The 26,558-nt window shown below is 45.0% G+C and overlaps 1 protein-coding gene across 5 annotated transcripts in view; it reads left to right on the top strand.

Moving 5' to 3' along the window:
* Nucleotides 1-26,558, top strand: part of STK33 (serine/threonine kinase 33) — a 1,543,521-nt gene that overhangs the window by 1,199,619 nt on the left and 317,344 nt on the right. For all 5 annotated transcript variants that reach the window (XM_085648124.1, XM_085648123.1, XM_085648121.1 and 2 more), the window contains one exon: nt 18,175-18,414. In XM_085648124.1, the coding sequence (XP_085504250.1) occupies nt 18,175-18,414 (240 nt within the window). The remainder of the gene's footprint in view (nt 1-18,174; nt 18,415-26,558) is intronic.

Below are 26,558 nucleotides of genomic sequence, written 5' to 3'. Positions count from 1 at the left end.
ACACATGCAGCGGTGCGTCACCATTTAGCAAACCAATATCTATTAGCGGTATAAAAGTGAAGGAGGAGGAATAGGAGTGCACCTTCACCATCCTATAACAGAGAATTGAATTCTGTCACAAATAGGAGGTCACACCCATCAAAATGTCAGTCAAGTCAATTGCTAACATTACAGAGTCCAGGGCAACTACTATGGTCTACACAACAGACCAAGCCTCAGAGATATATGCCTTAATCCAGGAAGTAAAACTCACGCACACTCATGGAGGCTCAATCTCCCAACACCTTAAGCAACTGGATTATCTAACTAGATGCCAATTAAACCAGAGATTACATGCTTCAACTTTGGTTCAGTATCATAAAGTCAAATGTAGCCAAAAGCATTCCCAGAGGACTGAGACTCTCAATTAAGCCTGTTATTTCGCTTTCATCTGAACATCCCATTCATGGATAAATGGTGTTCCATCCTAAACAAATGTTCATTGGATCTAATTCTATTGCTTATAAAAGAACTATCTAAAACGATTCGAGAATTGGAGGCAGAAATAAACGCTTTAAAGAATGAACTAGAACTAAAGATGGAGAGTAACACCTGGCAAATCAACCTCGAGGGACTCATCTAAAAACTGGAGAAATACAGCAAGGAACTGCAAGAAGGAAAACTAGGAAAATATAAAAGGGATACCATTGATTATAAATTAAACAAGGTACATACATGGGCAGAGATCTATGCACGCCGAAGATTTGACCAGAAGAGAACTACAACTTCATCTGAAGAGAGTATTGTCACGGACAAAGACACTGCTTCCAACAGAGCACTGGTGAGTCCGGCGACCATTGAATTAGACTGAATCTGGAGTATCGATCCAACCGACAACATTGTTGTCTTTTTTGTCACAGGCTCCTGATCAAGGACATCCACCAGATGAAATAGCACGTGAGGCAACAGGAGCTACCACAAAACCATGCAAGGACAAGGAATAAGGAGGAAAATCCTTGTGCAGAGGCAAAAACATAACTTTATAATTAATATATCCTAAACTCAATTGACACACCAGCAGATGAATGTGTTAAGCAGGGGCATGTCCTTCATACCCACTAACTTTACCAATGAACTGGAAATGGAGGCTAAATGTTTCAGATTTATGCCAACTTTACGACTGCGCCATTTCTTCACCAACATAATAGGTGAGACACTGGAAGGAGATGTGAATAAGGAAGACATTTTTAAACCTATAAGCACCTATCAAGCACCAGTCTCAGCTAAGATGCTTGACACTTTTGAAATCATGATTAAAAAAAGGCATTAGAAAACTGAACTTCAAAACCAACAGAGGAAAGAACCTCAGCCAACATAACAAAAAAGCTATAAGATCTATAGCTAACAATTCCAACATAACACTACAGCCAGCAGATAAAGGAGGGGCACTCGTAGTGATGGACACCAACTATTATCATGCGAAAGTCAACCAACATGTGGAGGATGAGAATACATACATGACACTAGACAGGGACCCAACGACACAACTAATAGGTATCTTAAACAACATTTTACAGAAAGTGGAGGACATGGGATGGATTGACGAGCAAGCAAGATATTATTTAACCACGAGTATTCCACGCAGACCCAGGATGTATATGATACTCAAAATTCATAAAGACACCATGAACCCTCTTCAGACCCATTGTCCCGGGTTGCGGAACGTTATTTGACCCTCTTGGAAGATACCTTGATAATTTTTTTCAAAAATTCATGCAGAATTACCATTCTTATATAAAGGATAGCACTGATTTTCTGAAAAAGTTACAAAGAATGCAAATGAACATGAAAGATAACTGGTTACTTAGCATCATTGATGCTTCAATTCCACATGAAGCTGGCATGGAAGCTGCAGAATGGGCGCTATGACGAACACCAGAAATACAGGTTGAGAAGGTATTGTTACGTGAGTTGTTACACTACTGTCTGAACCACAGTTATTTCTCATGGCAAGGTAATTTCTACGCACAACTCACAGGAACATAGATGGGTTTTTCAGGGGAACCATCGTATGTTAATATGTTTATGGCCCAATTTGAAGACCAACACATCATGAGCAACCCCAACTGGTGGTCCGAAATAGCCTTGTACTGTAGATTCATAGATTACATGTTCCTAATCTGGATTGACACCAAAAATAAACTAGAGGAGATGATACAAACATTGAACAAGTGCAACTCAAGAATAAAATTTGCTCACAGAATTGAAGACAAGCAAATTATTTTCTGCATGTCATGGTCACAAAAAAAAACATGGGACAGGGATTTGATACACAAATGTATACTACACCCACCAACCGAAATAATGCGCTGACCTTTTCGAGTTTTTATCCCAGCTGCTTACAGTTCATTAGGATTAAAAGGATATGTTCACAACAAACTATATGCACTGAAAAAATTGTAGAGTATAAACAAAGGTATGACGAACATGGGTACCCTGAGGAGATCTTGCAGGACTGCATCACTAGAGTAGACCAAAAAGAATGGAAGGATTTATTCACAAAACAAGATTGTATTTGTGTTCAAATTTACTAAATCTTCACGTGCCATCCAGACCATGATTAACACCCAGTGGGAACTTTTGGAGAATGAACCAGATTTTAATGAGTTATTCAAAAACAAACTTCTACATGCTTACACAAGAGGCAGAGATTTACGTGAACTGTTGGCAACACCGGACAAAAAGCAAATTGATTAAACATACCAAGGTACCAACAAATGTTTTAGTTGCATACACTGCAACAATGTGATTAAGGGTAACATCTAATCATACCCCAGTTCAGGCAGGAACATTCAACTCAGACATACGGCTGATTGTAACACACGGAATGTGATATATTGCATCAAATGCCCTCGCGGCAAGGCATATGTGGGGAAGAAAGAACGGAAAATAAAAAAAAGACTCACTGAACACAAAAGCACAATCATCAAGTCTAGCTGTTCACTGAGAAGAAGCCAACCACTCCATTTCACAATTAAGATTTCAAATCATTGAGAAGGTAACAATAGTGCCTGGAATTGAAAACAGTAAGAAATTGTGGCAACGAGAAATTGATTGGATTAAATTATTGGACACATTGTTACCCAGAGGGCTTAATGCTCGGATTGATATGAGTTGCTTCATATAGAATCATCTTAACCACCTATTCACAGATACCGAAATTAGATCTTCCCACAACCACCCACTCAGAGGTGATATTGGCAATATCTAGGCACAGGGCAGTTCCACCTGTAGCACATAAGAATAAACACGACTTGAGTACAAACATAACCTTCCGGCAGATTCTTAACATGGTGCCTCAGACCGGTTTCTATCAGAACGCTGATGACTCGCAGTTGAGTCCGACAAACTTCACACTCTCAGTATGTTTTCATTAGAACTCACCCGGCATGTTTGTTGTGTTAAGCATTGCATCAGTTCAGGTTTAGATCCTAAGGCTTGGTGTAAATTATGGCTACTACGGACTTAAAGGCAAGGTCACGTATCCTTTTTTCTGAACTCGGCTCCAGCGATAGAGAGTTATGATGGAGTTTAGGTTAATGACAGTTTTTGGCACAGATATTAGTTGTTTTGTTAATGCACATAAATGAGGGAAAGTTATCCTGTGGCTTTCATTTAGCACACTGTATTCTTTCATTTGTTGTTGTTACAGGGACCTCCATTTCTTTATAGTGACCTCTGGTGAACATTGGATAGTTTCCACAGAGGTAAGAGCATTTGCACGAACGTTCAGTACATTGGCAGGGCAGTGTGAGTTTTTTTAACAAGTAATTGATTCACCTTTTGGTAATCTCTGGTAGGTGACAACGTCGTCCCCATATGGTTTTTACAGCTTGTGGACCTCCTAAAGTAGGATGGAGATAGACATTAGTAACCAATACACAGTTTTTGGTCACAGGGTGCAGTAAAATAGTGTTAGACAAAGGTACACAATCACTGCCTGCTCAATATACAGCATGCCTAACAACAACATCAGTACATATATAATGGATTGTCTTCCATAGCACATTGATTCTAAGCAGCATGCATTACTTTTTGGTATGTCGCCTTTTGGGACTTAATAGACTTCCAGGCGGTTGTGTTTGGGCGATTGATGGCTTACATGCATTTCTGATGTTAAAAATTGTCTATTTTCTTTTGGGTTTCAGAAATTCCCCTGAGGAAGGGACACTGATGTCCCGAAATGCATCGGGCATGAAATTGAACATGATTAAGCTACAGTAAACTATGTTATTTGTTGATGTTTTTTCAATGTTTAATCATGTGACGAAATTTGTCTTCAAATTCAGTTATAATGTGTTACACTTAAATGTGGTATCTATTGTCATATTATATCTATAATACCAATGAATACTGACTGAATAAAAATAAGTATTCAAATGGACAAACAAGCAAAATAAGAGTTTTTGTGTAAACAAATAAGTTTGATTTAACTTTTTGTTTGTGAATAATGCGCACCACACCCAAGTCTGTGTACTTGTCATAATTTGTCAGTTTTGCTTGCGTGTGTTGACAGCACATGCAGCGGTGCGGCACCATTTAGCTAACCGATATATATTTGCGTTATAAATGTAAAGGAGGAGGATTAGGAGTGCATCTTCACCATCCTATAACGGAGAATTGAATTCTTTACGATCAATGCCCAGAAGACTCATCTACTTTCCACACAAGGGTTGACCTTCATAGGACTGGTTCTGGCCTCAACCTGTATGAAGGCTTTTCCTCCTCCTCAGAGGGTTGAAGACATTTGGGATATGATTAAGATGTTTGCGGCTCAGAGACCAATCTCTGTTCTGAAAATCTTACACCTGTTAGGTATCATAGCCTCATGCATGCTGTTAGTGCCTCACACCAGATGTAAATTGGCTAATGAGGGCCCTTCATTTGCACCTGACTAAACAGTGGCTTCAGCATCATCTGTGCCCTAGTGCAGATCTATGATTCTGTCCTGTCTGATTTGCACTGGTGGACATCCATTATCAATCTGTTGGTGGCTTGTCCATTCAGCCGTCTGCAGTTGTGGGCTGCTGTAGTCACGTATGCCTTCATGTTGGTTTGGGGTACCCACCTAAGCAACATAATTGTGCAGTGTTTTTAGTCCTTGTTAGAGCAGTGTTTGCATATAACTATTTTGAAGTTGGGAGTGGTACATCTAGTTTTTTCGGCCTCCCTCCCTTTTGTCTCGGGAAGTGCCATTCAAGTTTTCTAAATCAATCAATCAGGGTTTTGTAAAGCACACTGCTCACCTGTAGGGTCTCAAGGCGCTGAGGGGGGCATTTGGGGAGGGGCGGGGTCAACAGATCCATTCAGCTGAAGAGCCAGGTCTTGTGAGTCTTTCTGATGGTGTTGAGGGAGGGGGCGTGCCTGATATCTCCCGGAAGTCCGTTCCATGTTTTGGCTGCGATGTGGGAGAAAGACCTTCCGCCTGCTCTGGCTCTGTGGATGTGCGGGGTTTTGGCCAACAATATAGGCTGTTACATCAAGAGAATAGCTGGTTTCTTGGACCCTGTTTCGGTAGGTGATACTGCTGTGGAGGCAGGCCCAACAATGGGTTATCTAACCAGTAGGGCCTCACTTTCTGGTCACCCTCAATTGTCTCTCCCTAGAGGACTACAAGTAGGAAGTTCAGTCCAAAATATCTCTTTTCCGTCTTGGAGTGCCTGTCTAGGTGGTTCTCCAGGTAAGACAATCGATGTGTGGATGTGTGGATCTTTTTGCCACTGTCTCAGTTTTGGGCCATACACTTCCCTCTGAATACTTACTTGGATATTCCTTAAGTTTCAGTTTGTCACAGTTTCTTCTTTACCAATGTCCTACCAATGCCACTTCTCTCATATGTCCTGCAGAAGGTCTGAGAAGCTTGAGCTCAATGGATTCTGATTGCTCCAGACTGGGCAAGGAGGATTTGCTAAAATCATCTGTTGGAACTCTGCATTCTTCCCCTTCTTTGTCTCCCTCAGAGAATGGATCATCTTGCCCTGCAGGATAGTCACGTCCATCACCTCAATCCTCTGATGCTGCAGATGAACACATGAAGATTGAGTGGTGCCGACTAGAGTCCCTTAGCATTCCACCACAGGTTGCAGACGTCGTTATATCTTCCGGGAAACCTGCCAGGAAATCCATTTAATGCAGATCACTGGAATGAGTTTGTTGAATTGGGCAAGTATGAAAGTAAAACCCCCTTTCAACTGCAATTTGCGACCCCATTGGGAAGGGCTGACCCTCCCAGGGATGGTGGCCTGCTGGGCTCAGCAGACCTCCATGTCTGGGACTGCTTTTCAATAAAGCAGTTTTTAAAAAACAAAATGCACCCCATTTTCCTTAAAGGAAAATGAGATGTAAAAAAATTAAAAAAATTAAACTTTTTCGTTTAATTTTTTAAGGGCAGGTAGTGGTCCCTGGGACCACTGCCTGCCCCTAAAAAATATTTCCCCCAGCATTTGCAAAGGGGAAGGGGTCCTCTGGACACCTTTCCCATTTGCGACTGCATTACCACCCTCTTGAAAGGGGCGGTAAATTGCGAGTGTTTTGCGACCGCAATTGTGGTCACAAAACATTCTTACATGACTTGCAAGTTGCTATTAGGACGGGAACGCCCCTTCCTAATAGCGAGTCGCAAAGCCTATTTAGCGAGTCGCAAAATAGGCTTTGTACTTGGCCCCTGTAGGTTTTTGCATGAATCTTTTGTTGGTGTTTTTCATGGAATCTCTACTTGAGTGGATTAACAGTTCTCTCATTTAGCTTCTGACTCTGAAAACTGTTTTGTTAGTGGCTATACTGTAAGGTTTGTGAACTTCAGGCCCCGTCGATCCGACCTCGAAGCATTGTATCTACCCAGTTAAACTTGCTCTTTGTACCTGTCCTTCATTGCTATCCATAGTGATATTTGTCTTTGACACGGCCTAGTCCATTACTCTTCCATCCTTATTCACACCTACATTTGGTAGATTCCCAGGCATGTGGTTTCTTATTCAATCGACTACCAATATCAGGACAGCGTGGATTATTAATTATTTTTGGGCTTTGCTGGAGCAAAAAAGGGCAAGGAAGTTGTAGGAAAGTAGGATCTGTTTTTATGGTTACCCCCACTTTTTGCCTGGTGCTATGCTGATCTGACCAGTGTGGTCGGCATCCTGCTGATCAGGACCCCATTCTCTATGGTTTCTTCCCTAAATTGGTACTGTAAGTACTTAGGTACATCCCAGATTGGACACTGGTGTACCCTTATAAGTCCCCAGTATATGGTACTGAGGTAGCCAGGGCATAGGTACACCAGGGGTCCCCCAATGGGCTGAAGCATGTATTATGCCACTCTTGGGGAACCACTCAAACTGTAACTACAAGCCTGCCATTGCAACCTGTGTAAGCTGGCGCTAGCACCACTTACGAAAGATATACATTTCCGTATATCTAAGGTTACTGTCCTTAAACCCTATAAGTCACCCCTAAAGCAGGCCTTTCAATCCTGAAGGCAGGGGCCTCAGTTCTAAGTGTGAGGGTACCCCTGCATGAGCAGGACACCCCTACTACCTTCAGAGTCATTTTCCCGGGTCGTCATAGAGTGGCCATGTGTCATTATGCGATGACCATCTCTAAACTGGCTGTAACGAACCCTATCATGTTTGGTATCAAACATGTTTGAATCATAACCCCCACACCGTAAACGGTGTGAGAGGTATAATTCCATGCACTGTAAAGCTCCTCCGGAAGGCCCTCAGTGCTCCCGGTGCCAGTCTTCTAGACCCGAACAGCACAACATGGATGCTGCCGACTAGAGACACGATTCTGCTCTCCTGCTGCTGAGCCAAGCTCGAGCAGGGGAAGGCAGAACAATAGGTATCCTGTCACAGGGAATTGTGACCACCTCCCAGACAGGGTTTAGTGTATTGGGGCCGGGTGGGAGCGCTTGCCAGCACCTGTCGGTCTGCTTGAAGGGCACATTTGGTGCCCTCCTTGCATAGTCCGGTTCAAACCAGCTCAGGGAGCCGTTGGCTTCCGCTCTGGCGCGAAACTGGACAAAGGACATGGGAATATCCTCCCCACTGTCTGACCCCTCCCCTGGGAGGGAATCCTAAATCGTCCCAACCCTTTCCTTAGGGTACTTAAAGGCTTATCTGAGGGTGGGTCCCCAGATTCGTCATGGGAGAACATTAATTTCGAGACACCACTTCTTTGACCGTCTGGGCACTCTGGACTTCACTCTGGGCATTAAGGCTGCAACTGCAAAGATTCCTGCTGCTCCTGATCTCATCGCCCTGCTCGTCTGATGCAACGTCCGTGCCTGTGCTCCATACAGGAGCCTTCCAAGGCCTGTGGGCATCCAAGACACCTGAAGGAATCTTCCTTGAAGTGATGGAGTTACTTCCCTGCATCTGCAGGCGCCGCAACTAAGCTAACCAGTCTGCTGATCCAGGGCTCCCCTGGACTCCGAAAGGCTCAGCAACATAGATGGTGGTTCTTCACATTCCTTGAGGCATGTCCTGCCCTCTCACCAAGTTTTAGGCCAGTATCCCTTTTAAGAGCCGCAGGAACCAAACTCCTTTGCACCGCGTCGACTTGCTGTTGCAAAGGCTTGTTGGCTTCCTTCCATCAAGATCTTCGGGCTCCAAGTAGCCCCCACCTCAAGCATCTCATGTGACCAAGATCTTTGTTCTCACCGCATCACTTGCACCGTGGGCCTGCATCTTTGGTGAGCTGCTCGAAGTCCTCTTGCGACTCCAGTGACTCAAGACTGAAGTTCCTCTTGAGGGTCTTCTTTGATTTCTGCAGGCTCTCCTGATCGCTCGGTGCCTGACCTGACTCCCCCGCTTGTGGTGAGCCACATGGACCTTGCTGGTGCCAACATTGTACCTTCTTCGCTTTCCACATTGTTTGCAGTTGCCAAAGCTTGTTGGCGTTCTCAACAGACAACGACCCATCAACTCTCAACATCCGATGTAGAACAGCTTGTGAACGGCTCCTGGTCTTCCACAGCATCACCTGGTCCTCACAGCTGCAGCTCCAAGGTCACCGTCATCTCTCCTGCAGCACTCAACATAGGTGCGCATTCGTCTTCCGTGCCTCCTGATCGCTCCTGAGTGGCATAGACTCTGTCCCCTCTGCTTTCAGGTACTTCTCATCCTGAATTCACCTTTTGGGTTCCACCGGACACTTTCACCTTCTCCAGCAGCACCATCTTCCTGAAGTCTCCCATTGAGTTCGACGGCGGTTTCCGGCGCCACTTCACACCTATGCATCCGGCTTCCATCGTGTAGATATCCTGGTTTCTGGGGTATCCACGGGTGGGGTGGCTCTCCAACCTTCTGTCTTCTGCAGGGTTTCTTTAGGGTCCACGGGGAAGGGTCCTTCTGTTTTAAAATTGCAACCGCTCACAGAAGCAGAGGCGCGGGTATCGACGGTAGCTGGATTCAGTGACTACCCTCCAAAAAAGAGGTCAATAAAATAACTGTGGTACCGCAGGAACTAGCCTCTAGAGTAAAAGATGCAGAAGGCCGCGCAAGGCGCAATAACCTGCATTTCGTGGGACGGCCAGAGGGATGTGAAGGATCCTCCATGACCCGCTTTATTGCCCAGTGGTTCACAGATCTTATGCCCAAGGAACTGTTATCCTCATGTTTTATCGTGGAGCGGGCCCACCGGGCGCTGACTAGAAAACCACCCCCGGGCGAGAAACCTAGACCGGTGATCGCGAAGTTATTGAACTATGCAGATCAAGCTGCTATCTTGCAGTTCACCAGGTCACATAAAGAGAAGTGCCAACATGATTCGAGGCCCATAATGATATTTCCCGATTATACGCGCCTGGTCCAACAGCAACGCCTGTCTTTTGTGGCAACGAAGCATAGGTTACGAGACTTCAATTTGCAATACATTCTCTTGTACCCAGCTAGGGTGCGAGTAATATTTAACTCCAAGTCATATTTCTTTGACACACCGGAAGCAGTTTTCGCATTGACAGACGAACACACTCACCTCAAGCTGCATACGCCACCGCTGCAGGAATCAGACTCCTCCCGGGGCTCACAATGGAATAGACCTCATAGGACAAAATCAAAGACGCCGTAGATCCGGTTCAGACAAGCGACCCTCCAGTCCAGAACGTACATTCTGATCGAACCAGTCATACATCAAGTGGCAAATCATATTAGCCGTGGATTGCTCTTCACCGTGACTATCCTGTTACTCACTGTCCTCTGAACGGCCGTGGATGCCCAGCCATAGGGCTGCTAGGCTCTCGACATTTTCATCTCCCCTTGTTAATGTTTCATGGGTGGGTTGGGTATTGTTGGTGGGGGGTCCAGGTTCCCCCGCGACAGATGCTCCTAGACTCCTAGTTCATGGCAGTGTCGGGAGGGGGTGGGGGATACTAAGGGAATTCAGTTTCATTGTTTTCTACGTGCAGACTCATTATCTAAATCCCAACGCTATACTTACAGTGACTTAATGGATACGGGATGATGGTACAGACTGACACAGCCCCTCTTGGGGACCTTACTGTGGTTTCTTGGAATGTTGGGGTCTGCTCAATAAAATAAAACGGGGTGTGGTCTTACGACCGGCCAAAAGATATGGGGACGACATTCTACTCCTACAAGAAACTCATCTCCTTGGTACCAAAACCCCATGCCTGGCTAGATTTGGGTACCATTATATATACCACACAGGGTTCACCGGGGGTTGCGTGTAGCGGCCATTCTGATACACTGTAGAGTCCCTTTCCAGCACACAAAACTCTGGGCAGATCCAGGGTGCCAATATGCTATTGCCACGGGCACACTTTATGGTGAGCACGTCACCATAGGTAGTATTATGCTCCCCCCCCCCCCCCCACCCCTCCGGGGACGACCTTTGTTTACAGGATCTCCAGAAATTTGGGGGGAACTGCCGGAGGGCCTAACCCTCCTAGGTGGGGACCGGAACTACATCATGGACCCAGTGGATAGACAGTGCAGCACTGACAGCCACCTGCCAGTGGGTCCTTCTAAACTGAATTTATTGGCGTCCACCTTAGGCTGGGCAGACGTCTGGCATGAACATCACCCCGTAGAACGCAGCTACACATTCATGTCTGCGTAACATGGTTCGCTTTCCCGATTAGATCACTTTTTTACACCTCGCAGATATAGCCATAGGTTTTCACAAGTCGCTCACCTCCCCAGAGGGCTATCAGATCTCTCCCGATTACTCTTAAACTCCATACTTGTTCCCGCAGACCCCCCTTTAGGTGGCGGATGTCCTCGTGGCACCTTCGAAACCTGGACTATCAGGACATGCTACATGCGGCAGAATTCGAATATTTGGACACTAATGTTGATTCTGTCCCGTCTCAAGGCATCCTCTGGGAAGCCCTAAAGGCCTCAATTCGTGATGCAGAAATTAGACCTAGAGTCACGCCAGGCATCCCTGGCAATGCAACTTAAATGGGACCCCAGCCCCCCTCTCCAACGCAACTTGTTACAAGTGCAACAAACAATATATCAATATCTAATGGGCAAAGCCAAAGATATTTGGAAGGCGTCGCAACAACGGATATATCAATGGGGAGGTAAGTCAAGTAAAATGCTTCACAGACTATGCCAGGTTGACAAATCCCCTGCTGCGGTCTCTACCATATGTGATGCCGAAGGGGTCTTGTGTTCATCTCCAGAAATGGTGGCTCTGGAATTTGCACAGCACTTCTCCTCCCAATACGTGTGTCGGGAGCAGCTCTCAGAGGCTCAAATAGTGGAATTCCTTATAGATATCCCACCTTGAAGGCTCACAGACCACATGCGAGACCAACTGGGGGCCCCTATCATTATAGATGAGCTGAGCGTGGCCTTGCATGCTCTGCGCCCAGGGCGGGCCCCCTGACCCAATGTTTTCCTTATGGAGTTCCTGAGGCCGAATATACACTTATTAGGACCCCATTTGCTGGCAGCAATACAGGATGCCCAAGAACAGAGTATATTACTCCGAGATTGGTGCCATGTGGATATAGTCTTATTCCTCAAACCAGATCGCCCTCCGGAGGACCTTTCATCATACCTCCCTATCTCCCTTGTCAACGTTGAGCCCAAACTTTTAGGGAAGACCCTGGCTGATCGCTCACAGACTTGTATGACGGATTTAATTCACCCAGACCAATCGGGCTTTATGCCTCATCGGGCTACTCGCCACAACATACGAAGAGTGCATAATGCCATAGCAATGGCCCCAGAGTTGGGACGCCCAGCAGCTATACTATTAGCTGACATAGACCCAGCTGAGAGAATCAAATGCTTTGTCTATCTATTCAAATGACTTAAAGCGGTTTATTTTGGCCCACGTTTCATAGCATATGTCAGTTTACTCTACACTAACTTAATGGCCACTGTTCGTATTGCAGGACATCGCTCAGACCCCTTCAATATTTATAGGGGCACGAGACAGGGTTGCCCCCTGTCCCCGATGTTGTTCACCTTAGCAGTGGAACCCTTGGCAGCATGGGTTCAGAGTGATCCGGTGCTCCGTGGATTTGAATGGTCTCAGTCGAGATCAGACCGCATCGCGCTGTACGCGGATGACGTCCTTTTTAGGTCTCGCCTGACTCAGCGCATGCGCTGGTCTGGCGAGACTTTTTTTGAGGGCTCCAAAATGTGCTACCATGGCCAGCCTAGAGCAACAGTGCATGTGCGCGGGCGCGCGCGCTGCGCTTGATCGCGATTACTTTAACTTTCGGGGCCACACGGCTGCTTTGATGTTTGATCGCGATCGAACAACTCGCGTCACCACTCGCGTTTTTTTTTTATTATTTCATTTTGCGGCCGCCACGCAGTCAATGCTTGTTATTTGCTTCAACACTCGCGTTTTTTTAAAATTATTTCATTTCGCGGCCGCCACGCAGTCAATGCTTGTTATTTGTTGAGACCCCAGAAAGGGGAGCTTTCTCTCAGGTTTCAGAATTCTTACATGATCGGCTGCCCTATTCCTCTGATTAACCATATTTCAATGTCCCCGGTTCGTGACTCAGACATCAAAGCTGTCACCTAGGTTACACGTGTGCCTGCATGTGTTGGCTAGTGTTGACTATCTCTAGGATTACCAGTTCAGGCCAGGGCGTGTAATGCAAACTGCTTTCAGTGGTTATTTAGATTTAAAAACCTGCACAGCCAGCCCTCAGATTTTTACAATTTCCGACAGAGTGCCCTTCCCAGCATTCCATTCTCAGGCCGGCCTCCCAGCACAGACAGCAAAGCTTTCATCTCTTCTCAGAATTTAGGGTTTCCTGAGGCGCTGCACTCCTGAACCACGCTGGTTGAAAGGGCACTGTGTGTTCAAAGATTCAGAAGAGGAGTGGGGCGCCCCTAGCCCCCTCTCTTCCCGCTCGCCGTCCTCTTATCCCGCTCGCCGTCCTCTCAGTGCAAATTATGAGTCCAATCCGTCAGTTTGTCAGCACATTAATCATCCCGAAGAGCGCCCGAGGTCTACTGGTGAAACCGGACCACTTAGCACAGTTAGAGCCTCGCGCTCCCCTGCGTGGAAACTTCCCATCATGCGGACTTTTCCAGCTGCTTCTCAGGAGCCTCGTTGCCCTATCGCTAGTGACCCCTGTTTCGCATCCAGCTAGAGTGGCCTGCATTGCGTCTCATAACATCAGATAAATACTTGTGAAATGTTGGCAAAAATATGGTAAGGCTGAAAGTGTACCAAGTGAGCAATCTCTCTCACCTCAAAGGGCCTACTTGCTTCCATTTTGTGGTTTCTGAGACATATTTTTAAAAATGTACCAACAAGATCAACAAAGTTTACACATTAGGAAATGTGCTTAAGATTTTAAGTTGTGACTTGTGGCACCATGAGGCCCAGTTCTTCCTCCTGCTTCCAAACTTGAGCAAATGTTTGTGATTCTGGGCAAGTGGCTTCCTCTGTGCTTCATGAGGTCTTGCGTGTGACAGCGCATGCGCTGCATGTTTTCTCGCTTGTGAGGGGTATTATTTACAGCAAAGGGCTTGGAACCCGCCCATTGCTTACCAATCATTGGCTTTATTGTAACTCTTCTTTGCTGCCTTCCTCTTGGCCAGCACAAGCTGGGCCTCACTTTCTTTTCTTTATGTGGAGCACAGATCAAGCACAGATTGATTCATCTTAATGAATGTCCACCTGCTGCTCGCACTCTGATTTAGGTACTGTTTCTTTCATTGCCCCGCTTTTTATATGCATCTTTTTTATATTTTTATAAAACTTATAACGTACACAAATGTGTTTTAGGACACTTCCACTGTTTCCAGTTCTTGTGCTGCTTTCTCTATTTTTTCTGTTTTCAAATGCATACTTGGACACTATTTATCTACACTTACATATTTTATCTTACTCGTACAACCAAAATAAAATAAGAAGCTTTGGCATAGCCAATAGGTCTTGCCTTTGGGACCTTGTAAGTAAAAAAAAAAACTGAAGTGTAAGACTTCCCGTTTACATTTACTGCATCCTAAATACGAAGTAAATGTAAACTAAACGTGAAGTCTTATACTTACTTACAAGGTCCCAAAAGCGAGACCTATTGACTATGCCAATGCTTGTTTTATGATTGACCTATGGTTTTCGGGGCAACACGTATCTTACAAATCCTCAGAGGGTTTGGGGAAACTACAGGTCTGCACACCAACCCTGCTAAATCTGTGCTTTTTCCATAATATTGTAACCAGTAGCGGGGCACCTAGGCGACGCAGCTGTCACACGCGACAGGAGGTTTTAAATATTTGGGCATCTTCGTATCGCCATGCCCGAATATCTCATGGGCAAATAATATCAACCCACTACTAACGAGTTTAAATAGCGAAACGACAATATGGTCCTCCCTTCCACTCTCATTATACGGGCGGTCAGCCATCTTTAGGATGGTTTCTCTACCCAGAATTCTCTACAGACTACAAAATTTCCCTTACAACATATAATATACGAATGGTGGTACAATTCCCCAACCGAACCGGCTTTTGAGCTAGAGCATGCAGCAATAGTGGGAGTTCCCATTCTTCAGCACCTATATAGCTCCAGAAACCTAGCTATACTACCCCCGGCGAGCAGAGTTGTAATTCAGTTTTGGCGGCATACGGTGAGACAAATGGGATGGTGCGGGACTGTAACCAAGGAAACTCCTTTGTGGCATGGCACATACCTCTGTCCGGCGACGGCCCTGAGGAGATTCCGTGGGTGAGACTTAGTGGGGATATCTACCCTGGAGGATGTAATGCGGGGCACTACATTGAAATCTTTTCAACAGCTACAAGTAGAATTTCAACTATATAGGACACAATTTTACAAATATCTCCAATTACGTCATGCTCCGAGCCCCCTGAATTCACGCTTTAGAGACTCTACCGGAATCTCATCCTCTTGAGGGCCGCCTACTGATGGGGGATCTAGGGTTACATAAAATCCGGCAAACATATCAAACACTGACGACACATACACGAATGACACTTGACAAGACTAGAAGAGCATGGCAAGAAGATATCCCTGACTTGATGGACGATGACTGGCTGAGGCCATTGCCAGCCCTCGGGGCGCTGTGTGTCCACACAATACCGCCTTATACAATTCAAGTACATACACCGCACATACTACACACGAGCCTGACTCTGGAAGATGGGAGTTATCCAGTCCCCTATATGCTTAAGATGTGAGAAGGAGGAAGGGAGATTTTTACATACAGTCTGGAGCTGCACTGCGTTGCACCCCTTTTTGCACAAGGTATTGACTTGCCTAAGCAATGTACTATCAGGGGAGCTCTCGTTTGACCCACGACTCTTCCTCCTGCACAGTACCGACGAGATAGGTGGGAAATAAGTACAAACATCTGCTCTTTTTGGCCCTTACCATTGCCAAACGAGACTATAGGTAAATGGAAGGCTGAGCTAGACAGATGTATGGGTGCGGAGATTGCGGTGTTGGAAGCCCTTTGTTGCCCCCAGAAACATAGGAAAATATGAACCCGCTGGGCGACATATTGTGAGCTAGACCTTCCCCCCCCCCCCTCCCATCTTTGGACCCCTGACAGCAATCATTACTCATACAAACATTTACTGACCACATCATTCAATACTATGTAACAGCCCGCCATTCTATGAATGTAACCTTTGTACAGTTACTGGGATCTAGTACAGTCTGCATTATGTTCATGTTGTGTAACCTGCACGTTTTGCAGGAGTTGCAATTGTTTTAAGACTCCAGTACTCCTGACTTATTTTATTTCTTACAGGGTCTTGTAGGGCTATAGCCCAGATTCCTTCAGGAAAACCAAATAAACTTTGTTATCAAAAACAATATTGCCACCGTGACCTACCCATTGACTTGTATTGACCCCGCGGTCATGTTCCCACTCTGCACATGGCCTCCGTGGGGTTTCTAGTTACTTACCTCGGCTGGTTCCTTGGGTCCCTGGCACCTCGTCTTCTGGGTATAGTCTGGACTCGAGTCGTGGTTTGTATACCACTATTTTAGTATATGGTTTGGTCTCCCCCTGGCGACAACTGAGTAGTTTGTGCTTCTTATCTGTTTCGAAAAGTATTGTGTGCATTGTATATATCTCCGGCTAGGAGATATGTGTATTTGTTAGTGAGTGTCTTATAATAAATACATATTTTTATAAATACACTGTGGTTCTTTTTCACTTAATATAGATCTATAAGATTATGTTCTGGTAAAACAAACTGCTTTACACTCCTTCTGGACTAAGCCTGAAGGCTGCTCTCCACAGCTACCACTTAGAGAGTTTTCTAAGGTTGTCTAAGACCACTAAAATCACCATAAGGGTTGTCTGTATTGGTGCAGGGTGCCCATTTACAAACGTGTGCATCATATACCAATCCAGCTTCTCACAGCAGTAAACCAAGCATACACTTGTGCCGTGGGTTACGCTCTGCATAAAGATCTGCTATCCCTTGGTCAAGGATGAACATCCAGCTGGTATTCATGCCCACTCCATGAGAGCTGTGGCTGGGTTGCTTCCACTGCTCTTAACAGAAAGCCACTTGATCATCATTGCATACGTTTCATAAGCATTTCTGTCTTCTTTCCCACGAGTGCAGTGAAAGACGAATTTGCCAGGGCTCTGTTGCATTATTTCCTTGGTTATTTGGTAAAATGCAATCCCACCTCCAAGGGGGTATTGCTGTGGAAGTCATTTGTAAGGTGAGGAATCTGCAGGAAGAATAATCTGTCAAAGTAAAAAGTTAATTACTAACGGTAACAATAATTTTGGTGAATACTCTATCTTCACGCTGATTCCTCACCGCCATACCTCCTTCCTCGCTGAGTTAGTGCTGATAATAAGACTCCAAATAATGCAACTGTACTGTGCTGAAATTGCCACTTTGATTTATGCCCTAACGGTTCCTCGTTGCATGCCACTAGCCTTTTCAGAAAAGATATTGTGATCTGATGCTAGCTCACCAGTTGGTGGCTTATATGTTCCGATGCTGTTCTTGGGTGGGCAAAGTCACAGTTTAAGCCACAATGCTCCAAATGGTAGTGCTGGAGCTCAATTGCTGAAGAAATGTTTCTGGGTCCAGTCTGGCACCTGGATAATAGTCACTGATAAGGTGAGGAACCTGTATAAAGTCACAGTATCCCCCAGAAATATTACTACCAAAGTTCATTATTGGTTTATTTTAAAATTCATTGATATAATGATCTAAACTTTGCTTGGTAGGGTTTGAGTATCCCGAGAGCTCGTCTTTATTGGAGTTAAAAAAAGGGGATGGCTGTGTGGTTGCTCAAGTCATTTGCTCAGCTTCAGACTCCCCAGTTCGTATACTGCTACATATACCCTTGTATTACTATTGTATGCAACTGTTTCACAGGCCTAGGCTCAAATATTTATGCCATATATCACTATATGCACCCGTGTACCACCATTTTAAGCCAAGGTAATCTTCTCTGCTTCAACATCTTCATTATGGCACTGCTAGCTCGACTGAGCTAATACCAGTCAGAAATTAACTGATACGAGAAGAAGTGAACTTGTGTTGAAATCTGAAAGTGGAACAAAGTAGATTTTGTGTTTCCGCAAGAAGCAATATGCACAGACTCTCACTTTCGAAGTAACCCTTTAAAACACTACAAGTTCAATTAAGAAATATTCTAAAACCTGTTTTTTTTTTTACTTTTAAGGGTGAAAAAAACACAACACAGAGGCAGTCTAATGTACTTGAGTTGATGAAAGAATGGATCAGTGCAAAGGAAAGTGACAGAATATGCTTGGTGGAAGATGGTCCTAACTGCCCATCATCATCCAATGCTATGAAGATCTCGGGTCAAAAACAAAGTCCAAATAACATTAATGGACCTGATTTCGGAGTGGATACTGAAACAGATAGTGGGAGCAGCAAACCTTCGACACCAACAAAACAGGTTGGATGACCAACTTTGTTTCCTAATGTTTCATTTAGCAAATATTGTGTTGGCACATACATTTAAATCATCATTTTTACATTTGTAAGCATTAATACTGTGGCTTGTTATAATATTTTTAGTGCAGCGTTTTAGGTTGAACCTACCAGACAGCATAAGATTTCTGTTATGGTATGCTATGTTATATTGATTTTTATAGCCCACTAATCACCCGAGAGGGTATCCACATACTTGGGCAGCTGTGTAGGTGTGTGGTCCCAAGGTGATTATACAAAGAGCCAGGTCGCCAGCTTCTTGCGGAACTCAAGAAGTGAGGAGGAGACTCTGATGTGTTGAGTGAGGTTGTTCCATGTCTTGGGCGCTATGTAGGAGAATGAGTGACCTCCAGTTTTGCTTTTGCAGTTGCGGGAAATGTCTGAGAGTGGGAGTGAGGCAGAACGTAGGTGTCTGGTGGGTTGGTGAAAGTGTGTGTGTCTGTTCAGGTATTCTGGTTCTGTGTTGTGTACCACTTTGTATGTGTGTGAGAAGTTTGAATAGCTTGTGAATGGGGAGCCTGTGAAGCTTCCTGAGGTACAGTGTGATCTGGGTGCTGCGCGGGAGGTCTAGTATGAGTCTTGCAGCGGTGTTCTTGATGGTCTGGAATATGTGTAGTAATTGTTTGAAGATTCCGCCGTATAGTTTTGCCATAGTCCAGCTTGCTGTTGATGAGTGCTTTCGTGACAGTCTGTCTTGGTGTCTGAGGCAACCATTTGAAGTTTTTTTCACACCATGTATAGAATATGGAAGCAGGAGGTACACACTGCATTGACTTGAGATTTCATGTTCAGCTTGCCATCAAGGATGATCCCAAGATTTCTTGCTTGGTTTGTAGGTGTGGGTATTGGTCTTAACGCCAATGGGCATCAGGTGGAGTCCCATGGGGAAGACTAGTTGCCGAAGACCAGTACTTTCGTCTTGTCAGAGTTGAGCTTCAGGCAGTTGGTTTGCATCCAGTCTGCTACCATGGTCATGCAGTTGGTGAAGTTGGTTCAGGTGTTGGCTGTCTTGTTCGTCGTGGAGAAGATGAGTTTCATGTTGTAGGAAGCTGGCTCTTTAGATTCTATAGCAAAGTGAGGTATAATGTGCACAGAGTCCAGGGAGTCCCCAGAGGTCTAGCAGAAGCTAAATTAGGTAAGTACCAACAGCTCTCTTTGTGGTAGCGTGGGCGAGCAGTTAGGCTTATCCAGGGGGTGTGTCAAGCATTTATTGTATTCACTCAGTCAAGGGCTGATACACACACTCGGAGACAGAATCCAGCCCAATTAGGTAAGTTTAAAAAAACGTATACTTAAGTTTTATTTCAGAACCATTGAAGTGTTCCTCCAGACTGTGTGTTTCCTAAACTGGTGGAAAGCACATAGCTTTGTTTAAATACCCCTCACCCACCAAAAGGACCCTTGGTGGCATGCTTCATCATCGGGGTCTTCCTGCCCCGCTGCGGGACGGGGCGTGCTACCACCTACGACTACGTGGGAGCACTGGTTATTAAAAACAATACTATGTGTGGTGTAGGAGTGTGAGTGGAAGGGTCAGAAGTGAGTGAACGGTAAATGGTGAAACATTTAACAATACCTGGCTCAGTGGAAAAAATACATTTTAATGTTCCTTTGAGCTGGTATTGTTAAAAGCGGGGAATGAGATGGAGATACTATGCTTTAATGAGCAGAGTTTCCTGTGTCGACATTTTTCAAAGCCCTCCCCTGGCTTCTCATCAGGACTTAGAAGAGATCCCTTCTACACTCAAATCAAAACAACTGTGTATTTACATATAATCCTAACAAAGTGGTGCACATAAATGCACATGCACAGTATACTGTTACCCAGTAGGAATAGGTGGCAAGTGCTGCAATTACCACTAGGATAATGGCCCTTCACTGGGGGTAGGAGGGTATTTTCTGCCTCAATTGCTAAGGTGTGTTGTGGTCTTGTGTGGACCAGCATGTCCCCCAGGCCCCTTCCCCTTTTGTGTGCAAACATTGGTTTGGGAAGGTTGAGGGTTCCGCATGCCAGGAGTCTCCAATGTTTGTTTACAATTTTTGTCACTTGATTGGAGTTGGTATTGTAAGTAGTGACACTACCCACCACTGTTCCTTCTCGAGAAGACCATGTTCACTGTTCAGTTGTTCGATAATGGTCCTCTGTAGGTCTTCTATTGTGTGTTGGGTTGTCAGGTAGTGGGTAGTAATTTTCGTAGTGCACAGGAGCAACGTACCTTGCAAAAGAAGCACTACAAAAATGGCTACCCACTACTTGACAACCCAACACACAATGGAAAACCTACATTGGAATATTATCGAACAACTGAACAGTGAACATGGTCTTCTCAAGAAGGAACAGCGGTGGGTGTCCCGCTTGGGCACACACATTACAGGTCTGAACGACGACATCCCCTGGGGACAATTTAGCTGATTTATATCCGCCCCTTGACTTTTGTCACTAGCTCTTGGAAGAGAAAACTACTGCAAATGCACTGCATAGAAACTCTTGAAAGGACTGGGCAGAACCCTTATGTTAGCCAACCTTCTATTAATCACGTGGGGCCAGCAGAAAAACACCCCTGAAATAATGTGGCCTGTACATTACCCTGTGGAATTTAATGTCCTGCCACACGTTTTTCCACTCCTATTCACTTTTGCCATCTTGAGCTCACCCTTCTGTAGATAGGTGTCATTACCATTATATGTCCTCTACATAAAAATCTTTTGAAGCAACTTTTTGTCATGCATATTATGAAACATGAAAAAAACACTTCAGAGTAACCCACATATCTGGCTGCACACTTCCTTGGTACAATGTCTACCATAAACGCGATTACATGTACCATTAAATAAATACGTGCCCAGACCTGGTTTACTTTTTTTTTTTAATATTATCATTTTTTTTCATTATCCGGCTTGTCTACATTTTATGCTCGGATAGTTTAAAGAGTTAGGAAGAGGTAGTGTCCTTCTAGTTAGCGCACTAGACTTTTTCGCTCCTAGGGCTATACTACAGGCACCCTTGAGCAACAGGAAGTGAGGAACAAAAACCCTCATGCAACAGGAAGTGAGGAACTAACACATTCAGCCGGAGGTGCCATTCTAGGTCACCATCTTGAATTTTCTGACGGTCTTGTGTTTGTACCAATTAGTGCAGTTTTTTGGCGGCAAAACTACCAATTATGCTCAGTATTTAAGGACACTGCCCACACTGGCTCAATGCTCCACGGAGCCGCGGCGAGGCAGTGTCCTGGTGAGGAGGTAACTTGATATTGTAAGTACGGAACAGCCGATTTGCATCAGTGAAACACTGCTCAATTAGGAAGGTTCTTAAAACCAACAGTTTTTCTTTTTCAATTTCTTTTAACAGTTTGTGAGTACAGGTACCCCTCCCTCCCGTTTTGAAGGCTCATGCGGCATTATCTGGGCAATATAAGGGTACGTGAACAGCCTGAACTTTGGAGACTTCTTTATCTGTCACTAAACTGTTTTTTGAAGGAGAGATATATTAAAAAGATACTCTCAGTTATACTTATCATATGGATGCGCACACCACGCGGTCCTTAGATATAGAGTGTGTGTTTTATGTTTTGTGTATCTATGTTTTTGTATTGTCCCATCTCGCCGGCATAACATGGCACTGATTACCAATTATAACGCATAAAGATAAGAGAAATATGTCACAGAAATATATCACTTTTCTTTACAGGTCAACACCATATATGGTGCAGTTTGGATGTGTTAAGTTATTTTAACTCTGTTTTTATTGTTCCAGAACCCATTCATCAATATACCTACTGTTGTATAGTATACTGTGCATGTTAAATTTATGTGCACCACTTTGTCAGGACACAGTTGTTTTAATTTGAGTTTTGAAGGGATCTCTTCTAGGTCCTGATGAGAAGCCAGGGGAGGGCTTTGAAACATGTCGGCCCAGGAGAAACTGCTCATTAAAGCATAGTATCTCCATCTCATTCCCCACTTTTAACGATACCAGCTCAAAGGAACATTAACATTTATTTTTTCCAATGAGCCAGGTATTTTTTCATTTTTCACCATTCACTCACTTCTGACACTTCCACTCACACTCCTACACCACACATAGTATTGTTTTTCATAACCAGTGCTCCCACGTAGTCGTAGGTCGTAGCACGCCCCGTTCCGCAGCGGGGCGGTAAGACCCCGATGATGAAGCATGCTACCAAGGGTCCTTTTGGTGGGTGAGGTGTATTTAAACAAAGCTGTGTGCTTTCCATCATTGTAGGAGAAACACGTAGTCTGGAGGAACACTTCTATACTTTCCCATAATGGTGGATCCCTTTGTTTTTGGACAATATAACTTGAGGAGGACTTATCCACCTCTTCTTCTCTTGTGAGCATTACCTCTTCACTCCCTTCTTGTGTTACTTTATTTCAGAACCAAGCAGGACTTGGTACAGGTAAGTGAAACATATTTTAGAAATGCAAGACCATTCAAGAAAATGCCATTGTACCTGGAATTACATTTGTTACAGATTTGTTAATGCTTAGAAATCGGTTTAAATTATACAGGAATTACTTTTGGAATAGTTTTGGGTTGCTTTGCGTACTGGGGTGGTATGCCTAGATACCACACCTTAGATTCTGTAAACACAAGGTAATTATGACTTTTTTATACTTTGCAATAGAATTACTTCTCTCTGCATACAATACAGTTTAACACTAAGTCACATTTTAGGCCTAAATCTCCTTACATGGGTTCCTATGGGAAAAAAATGGTTATCGGTTTTGAACGCGAGTACTCAACTTACAAGGGTGAGTGTTGGGGGTTAGGACCAAGGTTCCCCAAGGTCTAGGAGGGCACTCAAGTTGCACCACCGGTGGCTCTAGGCATCCTGGTGCAGAGTGCAGGAGCCCAATGTTAGGTAATGGCTGGGGGGCCTTCGCTTTGGTACTGCTGACCAGCGGGCACTCCGTGTGGGAGCACAGCTCCCGGGGTTAAGATCATCACTGCAGCGGCCAACAATCAGCACAGGAGTTGCACCACCAGCACAGGAGCGGCCGGGTGCAGAGTGCCAAGGCGACGTTGGGGACCCAATGGATACCAATAAAGATCTGTGGTTTTGAAAAGAAGCTGCAGGCTCGGGCAGGGAGACTTCCTGAAGGTGACCACTGGCTGGAGAGGTAAGCTGGGATCTTGAGGGATGTTTAGATACCGTCAGTGGGGTCACCGAAGGCCGGGGAAGGCCTTTTGGAGATGGATTCTTCTGACTGCCTATGGTCGTTGTCCGACTCTTCAGTCCGCTTCGGTCGCTGTCGTGGTCTTCTTACCTCATTGGGTCGCGGTCAGGCGGTGGGTCTTTCAGATTGAGGCTGCCGATATCATCTCAAAGCTTTTGGGAGATCGGGATAACCAGGTCCTAGGCCACGATTGCTGCGGACAGCTATTTGGGGTATAGGGCCGCTTGGGCTGTGGCGGCTGGTTGCAGAGTGGTGCAGGATCGCCGGACCATTGCGGTCCGGTTCTGGTCCAGGAGTCTTTCACTAGAGCAAATCCGGTGCAAGTCCTCCGGGCTCTGGGGGGCTGCTGGCTGCGGGAGACGCCGGTTTCTCTGCTGTAGGCAGGTCGGAGTCGGGAAAGTCCGGTAGAGCTGGGGCCAAAGCAGCTGGTTTCCTCTTCTTCCTGGGTCAGTACGGCTCTTCGGTCCTTCTTCTTCCTCAAACCAGGTTCAGGATGCCCCTAAATACTAAATTTAGGGGCGTTAAAGGGGTCTCAAGGCAGCAGCCAATGGGCTACTGACCTTAGGGTGACTACACCCTTGGTGTGCTCACCCCACGTGGGGGTGTGGGCACAATCCTTTATCCTGATTGGAGACTGCCTGCCATCTGCAATATGGTGGGCATTGAAGTATGGGCTTCACCTCGCCTCCCCCACCTGAGGGGTGGGGTTGGCAGGGTTGGGCACACTTCTGAGCTGCTCTACATTTTTCTGCCTATCTTGCCACCATAAAGGGGGTGAGACAGGAAGTGGGCCTGCTCCTGATAGTAGGAGAGGCTGGGGTTTGTGTTGCAAAGGCGGCAAGGCCTTTGAAGCTCCCCTGCCATAGATGGCTCTTCCTGACATGGGATGAACACCTCCACCCAGGAAAGGCTTTGTCTATGGGCTCAGGAAGCGAAGGCTCCATTCCCACTTGTCTTGTGGTGGCTGGCTGGTGTTTACCAGTAAGGGACCCACCAGAGGCTGGTTGTTTTTCAGGGGGCATCTCTAAGATGCCCTCTGAGTGCATTGTATAATAAATCCCACACTGGCATCAGTGTGGGTTTATTATTCTGAGAAGTTTCCTACCAAACTTCCTCTAATTCAGTGAAGCCATTATGGTGCTGTGGAGTTTGTAATGAGAAAATCCTAGACCATATACTCTTTATGGCTTTACTGCACTTACAATGTCTAAAAATGGACGTAGACACTGTAGGGGTACAGTGCTCATGCAACTGTACCCTCAACCGTGGTATTGTGCACCCAGTTAGAGGGGTGTCTTACCTATAGCATAGGCAGTTGGTTGCAGGTATGGCACACATGTATGTGCGCCTTGTTGACTCTTCACTTTTCTCTGCACCTAATCACGTGGCCTGCAATGGCAGTGTGTGAGGCACAGGACCTCTAAGGGTAGCACAATATATGCCGCAGCCCTTAGAGGCCTTCCCTGGTCACAGTGCCCTTGACACCCATGTTAGCTTTTACAAGAGGCTTACAGGTGGCCAGAGAGGTGCCAATTGGGGGCACATGGGTACAGTTTCAGGAAAGATCACACAGGCCCTAGGAAACTTATTGGCAGTGACCTAGGGCACATCAAGTCACAGTGCGTCAGAAATCTGGCAAAAAGTGGGGGGGGGGGTTACTGCAACATAAACCCACTTTGCTACGGGGATCATCGGCATAGGAGATGACGATGATGTCTTGTGATCGGATGATGTTGGTGAGTGGTATCATGTATATGTTGAAACAGGTGGGGCTGAGGGATATTCCCTGGGGAACTCTGCATATCTGTTTCTTGGTCTCTGATGTTAAGGGTGGCAGCCTGACCTTTTGTATTTTTCCTATGAGAAAGGAAGAGATCCATTTGAGAGCAGATTCTTGTTGCCAATCTTGTGGAGTTTTCTGATGAGGGTGTTATGGAAAACAATGTCGAAGACTGCAGAGAGGTCGAGCAGAATGAGGTCTGCCATTTCTCCCTGGTCCAGGATGATTCAAATGTCAAGTCAAATCTGCTTTATTCTGAATATACACAATATATCCATAAAAGCATACCACATAAAAACAATTCATCATACCTCCATAAAAATCATTTCATCTGTGGAATATAAAAATAGAGCATTCAATACACAAAACATTTAGGTATAAATTTCAGTCAAGACAAGATAATTAATATAACTTGGCATCACAGAACTATCCAAAGGTAAAAATAATCGGAGAATGCAAACTATTTCATCGTGATGGATAACTATTCATTTTCATAATTCAACAGTTCCAGATATGAAAGGGCCTTTTTTTCTCTTTATGGCCAATTGTACAAAGAGAATAACAGTATTACATGTTGTTACATTTTCCAAATTACATATACTTTAAAAGGCAGATTTATACGTAAACAATCTGTTGTCCATAAAAAAGGCCGTAAGATTGCATTTCTGATGTCCCTATAAAATTTACAAAAAAGTAAAAAGTGCAAGGTGGACTGGAGCGTTTTGCCGTCACACGGGCATTTGGGTAGGTTGGCACTCCACTTGCCCATCTTGGGGAAAGCGACCTGAAAGTGCACCGTGCTCAGCCTTAGCCTAGTTAGAAAAAATCTATGTTGTGGATTTCTTATTGCTGTTAGATATAGCTGACTGCCTGCTAAAATCGGACCTTCACAGTAAGAACTAACAAGTGATTTTTTCCTTGCTTCCAACTCTCTTACAGATTCTCTTGATTCCAATAATCTCTTTTTTAGCTCCCCTTTGGTATAATTCAGGATAGTATTGGGGTCGCGGGGATCAACTGCCACATTGCACTCGGATAAAAGGCTAAAAATGTACTTTAACCATGGCATCTTCCTATATTGATCTAGTGTAAGGTAGTCCTTTATTATATCTTTAGTAAAATGCGTC

The sequence above is a fragment of the Triturus cristatus genome, chromosome 3_2 (genome assembly GCF_964204655.1).
Source record: "Triturus cristatus chromosome 3_2, aTriCri1.1, whole genome shotgun sequence".
Lineage (NCBI taxonomy): Eukaryota > Metazoa > Chordata > Amphibia > Caudata > Salamandridae > Triturus > Triturus cristatus.
Note: the sequence above shows the minus strand (reverse complement) of the source record. Positions and strands in the feature narration are given on the sequence as shown.